We start from the raw sequence: 16236 nt of genomic DNA, 5'->3' as shown, positions 1-16236 counted from the left end.
GAAAAATTTCATTTATTTCAATGCTACTACTTCTAGAACATTAAAATAATACTAAATTGAATAAAATTTGACTACGAATTTTTTTTTTTAATACTGACACTTCGGTTTTAACATATGCCCTAGAAATATTTTTTAAAGCCTCTTACAATTTTTAAATGTAAGATCTATTGCCATTTACCTTCTCTCTATTGGTAAGAACCAAGTGCCACATAAAACGCTTGCTTATTACAAAAATGCTTGGACAAATATACTAAAAACCTAGAGCTTTTAGGGTAACACATCAAAAGCTAGGGCAGGGACATTGTATTATTGTCTTACAAGCAAACATACGCACAGAAAGTAGAACATATATGGTCCCCAAAGGAACAAAGTATTAAAGACTAATTTGACAGGGAAAAAAAGCCGTGAACACTTACCCCTCTGTCTGTTGAACTGACGACCACGAACACCAGTTCTTAATGTTGGTGGCTGAAGCCTTACACGTCGAAACAGCTTAAGCTGATTACTGCTTGTGTCTGTGAAGAAGTGGGAGTGCAGGACAGAATATCTGCGTTTAGTGCAGTTTCACACCATTAGTGTTTACATGACTTGATACATATTATGCTCTTGAATTTACCTTAAAATTATGAAGGTGCATCCTATTTAATTGATGTAATCCCTTATATAAATAAAAGCCTCAGAACATGCAAGTTTGGTATTTTGTTCATCATCTATGCTATCTGGTAACATTGTAACAGAACAGTGATAAACTTATTGTTCTCTGACAAATTCATTGAATGAAAACTATTTTAAATCTGACATAATTATCTTGGATGGAATCATCTATGTATCAGGAACTTGCTCTTTGAAGCGTACTTACCATGAACATATTAGTTACTCTGGTCCAAGTAAAACTGATTTGCCGTTAGGACTGAAAACATACAAGTGTGTTCTTATTTTAAGTAAGACTTGCTGCCTTATTTTGTATATTTTGGTCATTAGCAGTACATGATCCTACTCCAAAAAGTTCTCACGCTTAATGGAATTGTGCAAAGCAACTTCAGTTTCCAGTAATTAACCAGTACCTGCAGATGAACTAGATGGAGGATCTTGACTTGTAGAAGGAAGATCTGACTCATCAGATGCTTGAACAGATTCCTCTTCTTGCTGACTATCAATTTCTAGGCCAGCTTCTGAAGTAATTCTAAAAGAGAAAGGGTGAGGGGCAAGGGATGGGAAGAGATGCAAATGTACTCAGTGTCAAATAACTCAGGAAAAAAAAAAAATCCTCATCATGGAGCAGAAAGATTTCTATCCAAACATCTATCCCCAGAAATTTTCTTCTGTGCCCATAATTATAAGAGATTCATATGGCTTTAAAAAAAATAATTTCCTTGATATGTAGCCCAACACACGATGTATACATAACATTAATTATCGCCCAGAGAAGGTTTCAATTTTGTTAAAATGCAGCTTGCCATGAGGTTTACTTCAGTTATTAAAAACTATTACAAGACAAGTGAAACTCCTAAGATGTGGGAAATACCTGTTGACTTGTTCTCCTCTCCAGCTAAAGGCCTATTCTAAGTACAAACATTATTCCGTGAACCATTTAATTTCTCTGTGGATATAAGTCAGTCAGGATTGGGTATTTGGTAGGAAACAATTTGTGATCGTAACATCAGAAAACCCATTCTAAGCAGCTGCTACTCAAAAGTGCATTATAGGCAGACTGTATAATCCAAGCTGGTGCTGCATCAAGAAACCTGCATGGCACATTTAACCTGCAGCGGTAACATTACATTTACTTATGATGAAAACAGTAATTAGCAGGTGTAAGTTTTGAAAAATTGTGAATTACAATATCTTTTATTACTTTGCAACCAATAAAAATCAACATGTATAATAAAAATATAACTTCCCCCCTTCTAGATTCATAATTTATTTGTTCATAATACAAAATACAGAAATCAATATAAAAAAATAGCAATAGCAAGGAAGGAGAAAAATCATTTGTCTATCGAGTTCTTAAAAAAGTTACTAATTTTCTGCCCTTCTGGACTGGCTTAACAAAATGACTACTGTACAAGTGATTTTCTTCATTGGCAAACAGAAATGCTTTATTTTTATTCTACAAACCCCAGTCACTCAACCTGGGGCTCTATCATCTCTATTTAAATACCATAGGGCCCCTTAACATTATGAACATATACAGAAATGTATTTTTTAAAGGTGACATGTATTAGCAATGTTAAATTACCAGATGAAAAGCTTTGCTTTTACATGAAAAGGTCAAATAACATTACTTAGCAAAATTACCAAAGCTTGCTTGAGCGTCCTTCCTATCAGATCAGGTTAAATCAAAATTTAATGGATCACAGGCATATTTGGATGAAACATCATTAAAAAACTAACTTGACTTGAAGTCAAACAATCAAGTCACAGCTTACCCTTCAGATTCTGCCTCTGCAAAAACTTCATCCCCATCATCACCTGCTCCAGCCTCTGTAGTGGTGGACAGATTGCCAGTAGATGTGGTAACCATTGGAACAGACTGAGAAGCATGCTCTGAAGCGTCAGCTGATGTACTTTCAGTAAAAACTGTAACTGTACAGGAAAGGCAGCTTAGTAAGCATGGAGTTAGCTTGAACTTCCTAAATAAAATTTATGGAAATCTTAGGCACAAGGAAAAGCTACCGGAATATTCCTGACTGTATAATCCTTTTCAGAAAAGTCAAAATTTCAAACCTTTACCTCTGAATTTCCTGTCACTTACCTGGTGCTGCTACTTGTAAAGGTGTTGTTGGAACACTACGACCGCCTGATTCTTCCTCATGAGCAAGGAAGAGTGGGGTTTCATACATTCCCAAACCTGCAACACACAATGTTATAGTGACAATAGGAACAAATGAAAAAGCCCAACTGACTAGCTGCTGTCTTCTCTCTGTACACTTGATGAAATCCAATTATATGCATTTAAATATGGAGATGTGTTATTTCAAGTGGTTTAGACTTACTGCCACAGCAGTAAGTAAAAGGTAACAACTTGATAAAAATACTACCACTCACTTTACTTCAGCCATTTCCTTATATGCTATTATTTTGCACTGAGCTTTCTTCAAAGAACAGCATACTGTTCCATGCTGACATGGACGCAAGAGAAAGGTACCAAGTCAGGACAATAGTGAAGACAATACAGACAGACTGCCTGGTCTTCTCTTAGTAAGTAAGGATATACCCTGAAAATTTCTTTTTAATTGCTGTTTTCTTCTATTACTTATATGCATCTGGACAAAGTGTCCAGCCTATAGCTAGACAAGTACATAGTGTGATAGGTGAACAACTGGCTGATGGACTCAGATCGAAGGGTTATAGCAGATGGGACTACATCAGGCTGATGGCCAGTCACTAGTAACATGTACTCCACTTTAGGGAAAGTTCCCTTTAATGTTTTTATACATGATCTGGATGCAGGACTCGAATGCATACTAAGTAAGTTAACAGATGATATAACTTAAGAGGATATTTGTTTATTCTCTTGAGGGTAGAGTGGCACTGAAGAGAGATTTTGACAAACTGGAAGGCTGGGCATGGAGTTTAACAGCAGCATGCAGGATGGGACAATCCTGGCTGTACATACAAATGGGGATGAGATGCTGGTGAGCAGCCCCGTGGAAAGGGATCTGAAGGTTATGGCTGGTAGCAAGTTGAATCTGAGCCAGCAGTGTGCAATGGGTGCATAAGGCCCAGCACTGCCAGCTGGGTGAGGGAAGGGACCACTCTGCTCTGTCTGGCACTGTCTCACCCTCAAGAACCTGGTGTGGGTTTGAGTGCTACAACGTAAGAAGGACGTAAAACTACCAGAGGACATCCAAAGGAGGGCTAGGGAGATGGGAATGAGTCTTGGGGGTAAGATGTATGGAGGAGCTGAGGTCCCTAGGTTTGTTCAACTTAGGACACTAAAAGAAGGCTTCACGGCAGCCTGCAGTTCCCTCTGATGTCTGCTCTCTCATGACAGCAAGAGAACCTAGGGGAACAGCATGGAAATGTGCCAGAGGAGGGTCAGATTGTGCACCCAGCAGTCAATCTGTCCCACATAAAATTGCAGCTATGTTTCTTCACTTCAGAAGGTGTCTTTCTCACCCATAGAAGCTTTCTACTTTTAAAATAAAATTAAAAATAGAAGTATAGCGCCTTGAAGGAAACACTTCTCTGTCAGTAGACTAGTGGAAAATGGAGAAGCTGCAAATACCCAAAGTAGAACTGCCTTTCTATGGATGAATTATTATTATTTTTGTACTCAAACAACCATGGAAAAGTAGATAGAAGTACAGAAATGACTTACCTCCTTGTGAAGCAAGCTGACCAAGGTCAGAGTGACTTGAACTAGTTTGTGGCATATCTTCAGGGGGTCCAAATCGGAATCTAGGAACTCCAGCTACCTGAGGGGAACTATCAAAATAAAGATTAAAAGAATTCTGCAATTTTTCCAAATACAGGGAGACAAAAACAACAACAACAAAACTTTCTAAACAAGACAAGAGAACAAGTTACACCTGAGACAACATTAATCAATAATAACCATAAAAAATAGCTGAAGTACTAGTAATTCAATAGTGATGAGTTTCTCAAACTTATCTGGATTGCACCTAGAAGCAAATCCTGAATAGAATATTCTTTGCTTACTTAAGCTATGAATCCTCACAATTTTATGTGAGTAACTGAACATGTGTAGAACTATCTGAAAACTAGAACTGGAGGTAACCTCTTGCTATTTGTACTACTGGTCAGTAGCACAAATATCACAAATCTATCCAGTTGTTACTAATTGTTAAAATATTAGCACAGGGGCTGAAATAAACAAATAAAATACCCTCATTTTTTGCACATCTCCTCCCTCTTAGGTCAACAAGCTACCATAGGGTGTAGATGACCTGCTTCCTAATTTGCTGCTAAGTTTCAGAATACACAGTTTAATATCTGCTTAACTGTAGATGTAATATATGTCATACTACTTAGCATGTCACTCCAATCTCAAGTTCATTTCATTTATTTTCATTCCACTAAAGAAAAAAAAAATGTAGACACCAAAATTCTACTCTTTTTTTTTTAATATCTACTTACTGAATTGCTTCAGCAAATCCATCTGTACGATGTGGAACTACTAGAGTTGGTGTGCTTGGAACTGTTCTGTCCTCATCATCAAAGAAGTGCTGCTGCTGGAAAAAAAAAAGAGACTGAACAGAAAGCCTACAATGTATTTCTAATTCCTATCATCTAATCAAATTAAAACATGGTTTGCTCTTTCCGTACTGTTGAGCAAAAAACCTAAAAACCAACACCAGACTTAACTCCAAAACAAATCAATTGTAATTTCAGATATCTGAACCTGAGCTAGTTATACAGATTGCCCTAATGGGTGACATCTACCGCATGAGTATACTATGCTGAAGTGTCATATCTTCCTGTTGACCACAAATAAATTTTGAGGTGACTCATTCATACATAGATAGAAATGACCTGTCTCTTAGTTTGGATCGTTTATATAAATGTTTATATCGTTTATAAACCTAGTTTATGGGATTCTTCACAACATGAATCAAATCATCTGTTTCCTATGGATTTGTATCCTTTGCTCCTACATTACCTACAAAGCCAGACACCTCATCTTCCTCCTCTTATCCTAAATACAGTATTCTCTTAATCTCCAGAAAACATACATGAATTGCCTTGCTCCTGAGACTGAGAGACTGAAAACCACTTCTTTCAATAATACATTAACTGCAAAAGACTGATTCTAAAAATAAGTAATTAAAACTGACTTGGACAAAATAAGTTCAACTTTCAGAAGAGTTTTTGCCTTCTTAGACTTTTCTTGTGTTTGTCTTCCATTAATGCAGAAATTAACAGCACTAAGATGTTACCTGCAAAGCTACAGAAGCCATGCCATTCCTGACTTTAGTAGCTAGACCTCTTAAAAAGAAAAAAACAAAACAAAGCTCACCAAAATAAAACTCAAGAGTTATGATCATCCCCTCAACACAGGATTTTAGTAGTAGGCTTTCATGTACTTACCATCCCACCTATACCAGGAGTTAGCTGAAGTCCACGTCCCACTGACTGTCTTCGAGTCATCTGGATTCTCTTTACAGCAAAGAAAAAAAAAAATGAAGTAGTGTGAATGCTTCTCTGGAATTCTAATAGCATGGAGTCAAGAATAGCAGCTACATCAGTAATAGTGTAACAATTATATTTCAGTATACAACACTGCCCAATACAGCATTGTATCTCTTTAAACAGATTATGGCAGCAGATAGCCAACATCTACATCTGCTGCCTGGCCTAACTACAAAAGAGAAACATGCAGATTTAAATCCTGGATAAACATTATTACTGTTTCATTCAACTTTCTACTGAGGACAGAAAACTTGGACACAAAAATATAACAGTCACAAGCCTCACAACAAGTTAACAGTAAAGCATAATTTCATAGCCATGATATTGATTATTTAGCAAAATTTATGTTGTGATGTTTTCATTTAATAAGTTTATGCTTATTTCAAAGCATAGTCATCGGTCAAGTACTGATGGTAAAAGTTTTAGCTTAGATAAATGCACACTGACATTCCTTTGCCTAATGTGTGTAGGGGCAGAGACTAATAAAAATCCCTAGCAATCTGAGTTACAGTCTGTTCAAGAAGAGGGTTTTTCCTGTATTAACAAATAACATTGGTATAATCACTTCAAGATACAAATCCATGATGAGTACTTTTCTGCTTTCAATATTCCCTCTCCAGCAATAATCTGCAGAATGAGAGATGTTAAGTCAACTTGTCCAGTTTCCATTTTCAGGATGCTAAATAGATATGATCAGTTTTTACAATTTGCAGAGCACTTAGACTTAAGTTAAAAGAAATCTAAGTTAAAAAAAACATTTTAAAAAGTTTCTTCTGAACTATTTTATACCTGCACTGGGGGACCTAGTTCTTGAGGAGGAGCATGAATAGTTAATCGCGGAGGCAATGGATGTGGTGGCCTGCGTGGTGACTGTGGTGGTCGAGGGGCCTGTCTCTCTGAGGCAGATGATGGCTGCTGTTCTCTAGAACTTTCATGAGGGAAAGTGGACTCTGCAGTACTTGTACTTCCTTCACCTAAAATACATGGAAATTCAGAGCATTAAATTTATGCCATCCAACATTTTTCTGAGTTGAAGATATTAAGGCAAGTCTTCAAATTCTGCTACCACATTTAAACAGGCATTTTTTACTCCTGCATAAGTGGAGACTGATCAGTACTGTTATTTAAAGTCATTTAAAAGAGGATTTCTGCCAGCTAAGTCAACACCAGCACTGAAACAAACCACTGATTATTCAAGCAGTGACTCACACAGAGGAGACTCGTCTCCTGAAATATCAACAGCAGCTTCTATAGCAAACTGAGTCTACTGTGTTTTCAAAGGAAAGTAGAATATATCTAGAAGAGACCATTTCAAAATAATCCACATTTTATGTTACATTGTTTTACATTAAATTAACTTTTTAAACACATACAAAATCACTGCTATGTTTTTCCCTTTACAGACAGATTTTGAAGCAGCAAGAGTTAACCATACAGCTGTTTTGAGAATCTGCTGCCCTCTGGTTGCTTTCACCTCCTCCCAAGCTTTCCTCAGTTTCTGTTCCAGGATCAGTACCATCAGCACCCTAAAATCCACAAACATAGTGAGTTAGCACTAAACACCTAATGGCTGTAAAAAGACTATGCAACCAGTGTAGGAGTATTTGGAAAATAAAAAAACATATATGAAAAAATCTTAAAGATATTTCTGTAAATTTCTACAAAATTATCTAGACGTACACAACTGTAAAAAAATTCAAAAATTTTGCATATCTGCATACACTAATGTGAACACAATTTAACGACAGTGAAATACCTGGCTTTTAAAGAAACTGCCTTATTAACTTCGCATCTATAGTATTTGATGCTGCGCCTTATATTTTACATTTTCATTCAGTTCTTTTACATATTCAAAGCTGACATTTTCTTGTGAAAAGACCAGTTCTAGCAGAAATTATCACCACCTACTATATAGCCTCAATTTTCTGGGAGGAATTCACACTAAGACTTTCAAGTATTCAAATCTTTACAGTTGCATTACAATGCCAATTTATTCCAAGTACTTTAACAAAACTATTAAAAAGTGCAAATCTCACCTCAGCATCATCTGCTTCATACCCATCATTACCATCAGCACTACCAGTTCCTTCATTACTATCATCACCTTCATCTCCCATCCCTGTGTCTTCATCATCATCTTCATCTTCCTCTTCCTCGTCTTCATAATCCTGTGATAGTACCATAAAAACACCTTAAAGAAATGCTGAAAGAACAGTGGGAACACTTCACATGGTAAAGTGGTAAACTTCACTCACTTCCTATACAGAAACCACCTTTGTTTGTGGAACTCTATCTGAAGATTTTCAGCATTTACCATTTGTAGATTGGATGCATTTTTTTGATGACTGGTGGGATGCCAGACATCCAACAGCTGCTCTCACTCCCTCTCTTCAACAGGACAAATGGAAAAACAAGATGGAAAAATTTGAGGAGCAAGATAAAGATGGGGGAGATAACTTACCATCTACAGCCACTGGCAAAACAGACTCAACTTGGGGGAGAAAAAGAGTCTTGGTGGGTAGAGTCCTATCAGCAGTATGTTGTGATGAATAGTTATAGACCCTACAGGAGAGGCAAGTAGGGCAGGTGACGTAGAGGAGTAGCACTGTATAGAAAGGAGTGCTTGGACTGTAAAGCACTTCAAGCTGGGGACAACATTGTTGTGAGCTTCCAGTCCGGATTAGAGGAAAAGATAATGCAGCGGATATTGTATGAGTCCACTACAGATCAGCCAGTCAGAATGACGGTACTGCTGTATTATTCTATAAGGAATTAAAGGAAACCTCTAAATTAGTTGCCGTTGTCCTTAAAGGTTACTTCAACTTCCCAGATGTTAACCAAGTCTATCACGAACAGATCCAGGAAATTCCTGAAGCACACTGTGATAGAGGGACTAAGGCAGCTGACTTGGAAAGGTAACCTCCTTGATCTGTTTTTTGTGAATAGAGATGAACCTGCAGGTGAAGTGATACTTGGTGGCTATCTCGGCCACTGTGCACATGAATCTTTTTCTGATACAATAAAAACTAGCAGCAAAGCTACTACCCTGTACCTGTATGGTCGGGGAGCAGACTCTAGACAGCTCAAGAAACTGGTTAATAAGATCCTCTGGAAATCTGCTTTTGAAGCCACTGTGGTCCATAACCATTTTGTTACTTTTTAAGAGCCATTTGTTAAGAACATAGAAACAGACAACTCCAATTAGACACAAGTGAAACAAAGGGTGTGCAGGGTTGGCTTGGCTAAACAAAGATCTCCTGGAACTCAGAGCCAATGTAGAATTTTAAAACTTCAAAAACAAACAAACAAAAACAACAACAACAAAATCAGGTGAAATTAACAAGTCTTTAAAATACTAAACACTCAGGCAACAGAAACAGAGACAACACACAAAAAAAGGATATTTTTGATTAAATCAGTTGTGCAAGATTAGCTTTACAGTTGAACAAAGACAAAAAAGTAAGTACAGTAATTCCTAAATAGAATTCCACAGTATACATACTTCCTGCTCGCCTTCATTTTCATCATCATCATCATCTTCATCATCACTATCAATAACAATGACATCGTCTCTCTTGGACTGACCATCCTGAGATGAAGTAGTATTTTGTTGATCTGACTGAAGAGGCCCAAGATCTATTGGGATAGACTGAGAAGTTTCTTCACTATCCTCCATGGGAGTGTACTCTCCCTGTGTAACACCCTGTAGAAGATAAATTACAAAAGGAAATGAAATGCAGCATATGTATTCTTTAAAGAGCTCATCCTCAAAGTGTCCACTGTACTTCTAGGAGTTCCCTGCTTTCACATCTAAGCTTGATCAAATAGAAGACCTGTTGAACAACACAAGTATTTCGACCTTCACTTCCAACTCTGATTTGGGATGGGGGGCCATCACTAAGTGCAGTGTGTTCGTATAGGATGTATTCGAAAACACATCCATAAAAAGCTGCTGTCCGAATGTTTAGCCTTCTATTTCAGATAACCAAGGAGCTATCAACACCTGCACAGTATGTGAAGACAGGTGCGTGGAGCATTGTTGACAGCTGAGACAGCACTCCACTACCAGTGGCACTCCCTGAGCGGTCTAAGGAACTGCAGTTAATGTCAATGCACAACACTAGAGATAATCAGATGAGAAACAGACTGATACTTGCAAGAGAAACACTGCTTATCATTGTTCATTAAGAACTAACCAAGATAGGAGAAAACAAGAGAATGCTAAAAATTATGCCACTGAAAACAACTAGAAGTTTCTCCAGGATCAGGGAATAACAATCTCTCTTCTGAAAAATGAAATCTGAGTTGCTGTTTTACTAGAGTTCTTTTAGTCTGGACAAAAAGTTATGCAATTTGCATGACAGTTGGACAGAGTCATCAAATTGTTCTCTTTACATTCAGTACAAATGTCAGATTCAGTACAAATGTTTTGAATATACAATTATGATTAAAAGTACTCAGAGAAATAAAATGCTTCAGCGAGAAAACTCAATTTAAATTAGAACTCTACTATATATATTTTATAGCACTCAAGATTTCTGGTTCAGCTTAGATAACTAGATTCTGTTATTTACCAAGCAATGTGTCACTGTAATGCAAATAGGTGGTATTTAGCAGCAGAATTTAAATAATCACATAGAGTACTAGCACTAAAGTTTAAAGATACATAGCATAGATAAAAAGCACACAGCTAGCATTTATTGGTAAGCATCTATCAAGTCTTCTAAATATATAAAGGATATGAGGGAAAATGCCTGACTAGAGAGTACTCACCACTGCTTAAAGAAAATAGATTTCACAACTCTACATGGGAGTATGCTAAGTTTGAGAATTATCATGACTTGTGCTTGTTTCTAAAGACCAAGATTAAATACATGCTTTTCACTTATATTTAGCATTCCTAACACAGCTGTAACATGCATTTTACAGAACTAGAACAAAAACAACTTTTTTTTCCATGTTTATCATATAATGATCCAAGAACACGTCAAAAATGTCTTTAAAACTAAAGAAGTAAATAAGAAATGTAAACTCCAAATCTGTTTTTACACTGCGATATATTTAACCTCTATGTCTCTGCTTCACAACACAACACTGAGGCTGAAGATACTAGAATTTCTAAAATGTCATACTGAATTGCATTTCAAAATTGTAAAGCCTCATTAACATTCTCACTGTTACTTACATAGGTGCACGTAGAGTACAATTAAAAAATTGTTATCTATTCTTAAAGATAGCAAGTTTAAACTTAAAATGGTTATAACTGCTTTCCACTGACATTCTGAAGGATCTGAGAGTCCTCTAAAGTGTTGTATGACAACAATAAAAAAAAAAGGTTTTTTTGCTGAAACTATGATTTTTTTTTTTCTTTTCAAAAATGCTTACTTCTCCAATAGAGTCCTGTGAATCTTGATTGTATGTCTGAGCTTCTACTTCACCATCAGTGCTTTCTTCTGCTGTAACTTCCTCCTGAAAGACCATATACTTATCTTAGGACATATCGTTAATCCTAAGGTCTGATTCTATAGCATGTTAGACTTTTTTTTTCTATTTCTCCTTTTCCCACAGATTATGGATAACATTTCATTCTCCTTTTGCTGATATTCCTTAGCTTAGTTTTTATCTAGCAGCTCTGATTTCTCTGTCCTGAAATACCATTCTCTCATTCTGGTTCACTAGATCGACTCTCTTTAGTGTCCCTAGATCTACTTAGAACCAAACAAAATCCTCAGTTTCCTATTCAGTCCCTATCCTCTGGGCTAATTAAGTGATAATCTCATTACAATCTTGCCCTTCTATGTTATGCACCACCCCCATCCTACATCGTTAATGAAGTGTCTGTATTCCTTACACCAACATTTCATACGCATCATCTCCATGCTTTTCAACGAAGCTCTTTGTCTTTGCTTCCACGGCAACTCCTCAAGCACACTATTTTCTTCCAAAAGGAGTGCAAATAATGATCTTTCAGACCACATCTAAAAATATTTTAACTTCTTCCTCTTCAGAGCTAGGCTATGACTCTCTCTCTCTCTCTCTCTCTCCATCCACACTCCAGTTCACTACGATTTGTGCTAGCCATTGTAGCTGGGACAAACTCTGCCTTTTAAGACACCCAAACATGCTTCTTCTTTCATAGATTAAAAACTCACGTTTCAAATTAACTGATTTAACTCTGAAGTAATATATTTCCTCTTCCCATTAAAATCAACCAAAGCAGCAGTGTAATAGTACCATTTTTATGTTCTTACAAACCTCAAGTCCAACCCTCTGTATGCTTCTCATTTTCTTTGGGAGAGGTACATCCACTGTTTCTTCTGAAATTTGGTCCGAGTTTTCCACAGTGTTATCCTCCTCTTCCTCTCGTGGACGTTTAGACAGTGAAGAACTTGGGGTGGCTGAAACTTAGAAAAAACTCTCAGTTATTTGCAGGAGAACTATAGTCGTACAAGGCAGAAAACTAAAAGGTTTATTATATCTTATGTTCTTGGATCTATATTCTCTAACTGGACTCCAATGTAAGATTCTCAGGGTTACAACTAAAATACTTTTTACCACATCTTTGCTTCTGAAAAGTGCACCTAAGAATTAACAGAGTATGTACTGAAAAAACAAAGCAGTTTACAAGAAGTATTTTTTGGGAAATAAACTAAGCTGAGTCCTATACTATGCATGGCAAACATATGTAAAGCAAAGCACTACATAGAGTAGTTTTAGTGTTCTACTCTGTATCTTAAATTCCAGCTTAAGTAGTTTACTCATGAATCCTAAAATTAACTTTGCTACAAAGCTATCGTGGAAATAGGAGCAAAAAAGTTTAACTTATTAAACCCCAAGACTGCTATGGATAGATATACGAGTTTTAATTCCTACTACTTAAGGAACATCATGACAACAGTATTTCAGGGGTAGCTCTTCTGAAGGTTTATGAAAGAAGTCCACTCAAAGAGGTTTTGTAAAACATGCAATATATTAAGGGGAAAAAAGTGTATTCCTTGGCTGAAGTTAGGCCTAGCTTGACAATGGAGCTACTTCAAAGGAACTGTTCAAGAAAGTAGGCCAATAAGATGAAACCAACCTGTGCCAAACACTGCTGTAGAAGTGGATGGCCTCTCTATTTGAGAGCTCTGTACAACTTCTACAATGGTAGGGGATGGCTCCTGATTAGCGGGCTCAATTTGAGGATGACTTTGCTGAGTGGGCTGCACAAAAGCAGTTGCTTGAGTCTGTTGCTGAACAGTCAAGATGGGCTGAGACAGAGACGTCTGAACATTAGGACTGGTGGAACGCACAGAGCCACTAGTACTTCCAAAGACAGGAACATGCTCCACAGGTCCTTCTGACTGCATAGCTGAAAGGCAAACAGTAGCACATTCAACTGTCTTCATATAATCTAGCAAGGTTCACATTCTCAATTTCAGAACATCCTGAACGTGCAGATGAAATGTTTCTCAGATTCAGTTGACACTGCTTCTATCTGTGCTCAGATGAGGAATTGAGAACTGTGTGGCAACAAAAGTGATCATAAAAGAGCAGTATTTAAAAAGACACAGTAACAATGAAAGCATCTCAAACATCTAATGTGACTTCAAGGAAAAAATAGCATTTATGGTTGCTGTAGATCAGAGTACTAAAATGCTCACCTTCCTGAGTCTCTACTTGTGTTGTAGGCATAACTGTCGCTGTTGGAGTCGTGGTAGGATTAGTGACTGTAGCAGGAGTAACCATTGGACGGATACTAGCTCTTGGAGTGGACTTATTCCCAGCTATAGCCGCAGCAGTCACTTTACTTGGAGTTGACACAACAGGTGTTGGCTTAATATTTGCTGTTGGTGGGTCTGAAGTGCTAGCACTGAAAAATAGGATATTGGATTCATCATGGTAGCACAAAAAGCAAACTTTGAAAATACTGAATTTAAATACATTATCATATTCTGAAATATTCATTCTTAAAGATTTTGAATTTGAAAACCTGACAGGGACATACCAATTTGTCCTCCAAAATTTGCTTATATGTTAAAGAAAAAAAAGGAAAAAACAAACAAACAAACAGACCCACTATCCCATCAGTAACATTCTGTCCATTTTAGAGGATTGAGAGGTTTCTTCACGGGTAATCAACTAACAACCTGTGAGCAATCTGTAAGCAGATCAAAAGTTAAGCACAGCTAATAATGTTAGCTACACTGGTTCTTTGTTCAGGTGAGTAATACAGTTTGTATTAAAACTAACTGGTTCACTGAATACATAACAATACAATCTCTTAGCTGAGATGGGGATCAGTCAAATTTTACAAGGCATTTTTGAAGATCAGAGTCTTAGCTTAAATATATGATAATATTAAAAATTAAAAGGGATTCAGTTTCCTAAACTTCGTAAAATGATAACATTTTGAAGCTTGGCTACTGTTTCATTTGACAATTTTATCTGCTAGCTACAATCAACTTAGTCCATTTCTCATGTCTGAGCTCCTTGCACAAGGAACTTTCCCCATCTCACCCTCCACTCCTACAAATGGGTACAATTTTGGTTAATACCTTTTACAACTCCACGAACCTTCAAGTATTTTTGTAGAATTTTCAAACTTAGTGTTCTGCAAATATCTTGTTCCTGGTAGCTATATGACAATTCACACCCAGAAAGCTTTATTGATTAATGACTAAATGGATCTAAGAAAACTGGAAGAACATATGCCAGTCACTATTTTAAAGCTGCTTAAGAAAAATTGGAAAAGCCAATTGTTTTCTATAAATAAATAAATAAATAAAAGCAACTAGATGAAGATAAAAACAAAAATTCCCAACAGCAGAAACTCTGCAGAAAACCCCAAGCCCTTTAACTCACATTCCTCTTTCACCTGAAGCTGGAGTGGACTTCAGTGAAATTTGCCTCTGCTGCTCTGGAACCTATGAAGTAAAGAAACAAAAGCATCATGACATATAAATACAAAACAGAGCCAGCAACTTGATAGAATACTTGAGCAGACAAATCTTTTCATTAGCAATTGTTTTTAAGAACACTTGGTTAGCGTGCCTAGTCAGACTCCGTGGTTTATCAAAAGTTCTCCCAAAAAAATCATAGCAGTCATACCAAGTATGTAAACCAATTCAGTAATTTCTCAGGACTTCTCAGATATTTTTTGAAGCTGTTGAGACATAAAATACTGCCAAAAATAGCTGAACATATGTACAAAAAATATAAAAATGCATAGTGAAAACTTATCAGACAATTCACAGTGATCAAAATAACTGTATGCTTGCCAGTGCTGGGTATTTTGACTATGGCAGGAAGCAAGTTTTAAATTAAGTTCCGAATCCTTACTAAATCCAGCTTACATATATCCAAAACCACTAGTTTGGGGATAAAGGAACTTGAACAGTGCAGTTTGCTAGGTTCACTGCTATTTATTTATTATTTAACAAGAATTTTCATCTACTGGTTAGCATTAGAAAAACTAGCCTTCACCTAGAGTTCTCCCATACATTAAAAAACAAACCAAGCTGGACAACAGTGCTAGTGCTGAAAGCTGTTGTAACTCAGTACAAGACACATAAAAGGCTTACTTCTTGCCATACAGCTATCTAGACAGATTCTGTACCTTATTTGTAGATTCTGGTGGTTCATCTCGCTGTTCATGGTGCCGCTCTTGCTGCTCTCTAAGCTCTCTTTCCAGACGGCAGATTCGACCTTCATATTGCGACTTGAGTGCACTCATCCGTACTTCCAGTTCAGTCTTCTGCTCTTCTAATGAATTGCTCTTTTGCTTCCACTCTTCATTTTCTTTCGTTAGCTGTTCTTTCGTACCTAATAGGAAAGGATCAAGTTTTGCTACCATAAAATCGCATACTACGTCTCTGAATGCTGAATGTCCATCTGATGACTTAATAATTTTGAAATTCTAAAAATGTTAAGCTTTAGAAGGAGCTCTTCAAGGCAATTTTAACTTTTGCATATCATTTATTTAATTGCAATTAAATAAAAAATTGAACAAATATAAAAATACATCCAATAAATAAATAAGCAGTCATAGGAGGACAAGATGCTTTCAGCAAGTATTTGCACCATCATTCCTCTCAATAT

The 16236-nt window shown here is 36.8% G+C and overlaps 1 protein-coding gene across 3 annotated transcripts in view; it reads right to left on the bottom strand.

Annotated features, from left to right (window-relative positions):
- TPR (translocated promoter region, nuclear basket protein) overlaps nt 1–16236 on the bottom strand; it is a 42882-nt gene that overhangs the window by 1994 nt on the left and 24652 nt on the right. For 2 of the 3 annotated variants that reach the window (XM_004943308.5, XM_422300.7), the window contains exons 34-50: nt 15755–15960; nt 15001–15062; nt 13800–14008; nt 13235–13507; nt 12412–12560; nt 11542–11625; nt 9659–9859; nt 8193–8324; nt 7592–7682; nt 6946–7130; nt 6055–6123; nt 5104–5198; nt 4325–4431; nt 2756–2851; nt 2430–2586; nt 1065–1183; nt 417–515 (exon numbers count right to left, since the gene is read on the bottom strand). In XM_004943308.5, the coding sequence (XP_004943365.4) occupies nt 417–515; nt 1065–1183; nt 2430–2586; nt 2756–2851; nt 4325–4431; nt 5104–5198; nt 6055–6123; nt 6946–7130; nt 7592–7682; nt 8193–8324; nt 9659–9859; nt 11542–11625; nt 12412–12560; nt 13235–13507; nt 13800–14008; nt 15001–15062; nt 15755–15960 (2334 nt within the window). The remainder of the gene's footprint in view (nt 1–416; nt 516–1064; nt 1184–2429; nt 2587–2755; nt 2852–4324; nt 4432–5103; nt 5199–6054; nt 6124–6945; nt 7131–7591; nt 7683–8192; nt 8325–9658; nt 9860–11541; nt 11626–12411; nt 12561–13234; nt 13508–13799; nt 14009–15000; nt 15063–15754; nt 15961–16236) is intronic. The other variant, XM_004943309.5, reaches the window with a different exon arrangement.

This window comes from Gallus gallus, chromosome 8, assembly GCF_016699485.2.
Source record: "Gallus gallus isolate bGalGal1 chromosome 8, bGalGal1.mat.broiler.GRCg7b, whole genome shotgun sequence".
Taxonomy (NCBI): Eukaryota; Metazoa; Chordata; class Aves; order Galliformes; family Phasianidae; genus Gallus; species Gallus gallus.
This window is presented reverse-complemented; position numbering and strand designations above follow the sequence as displayed.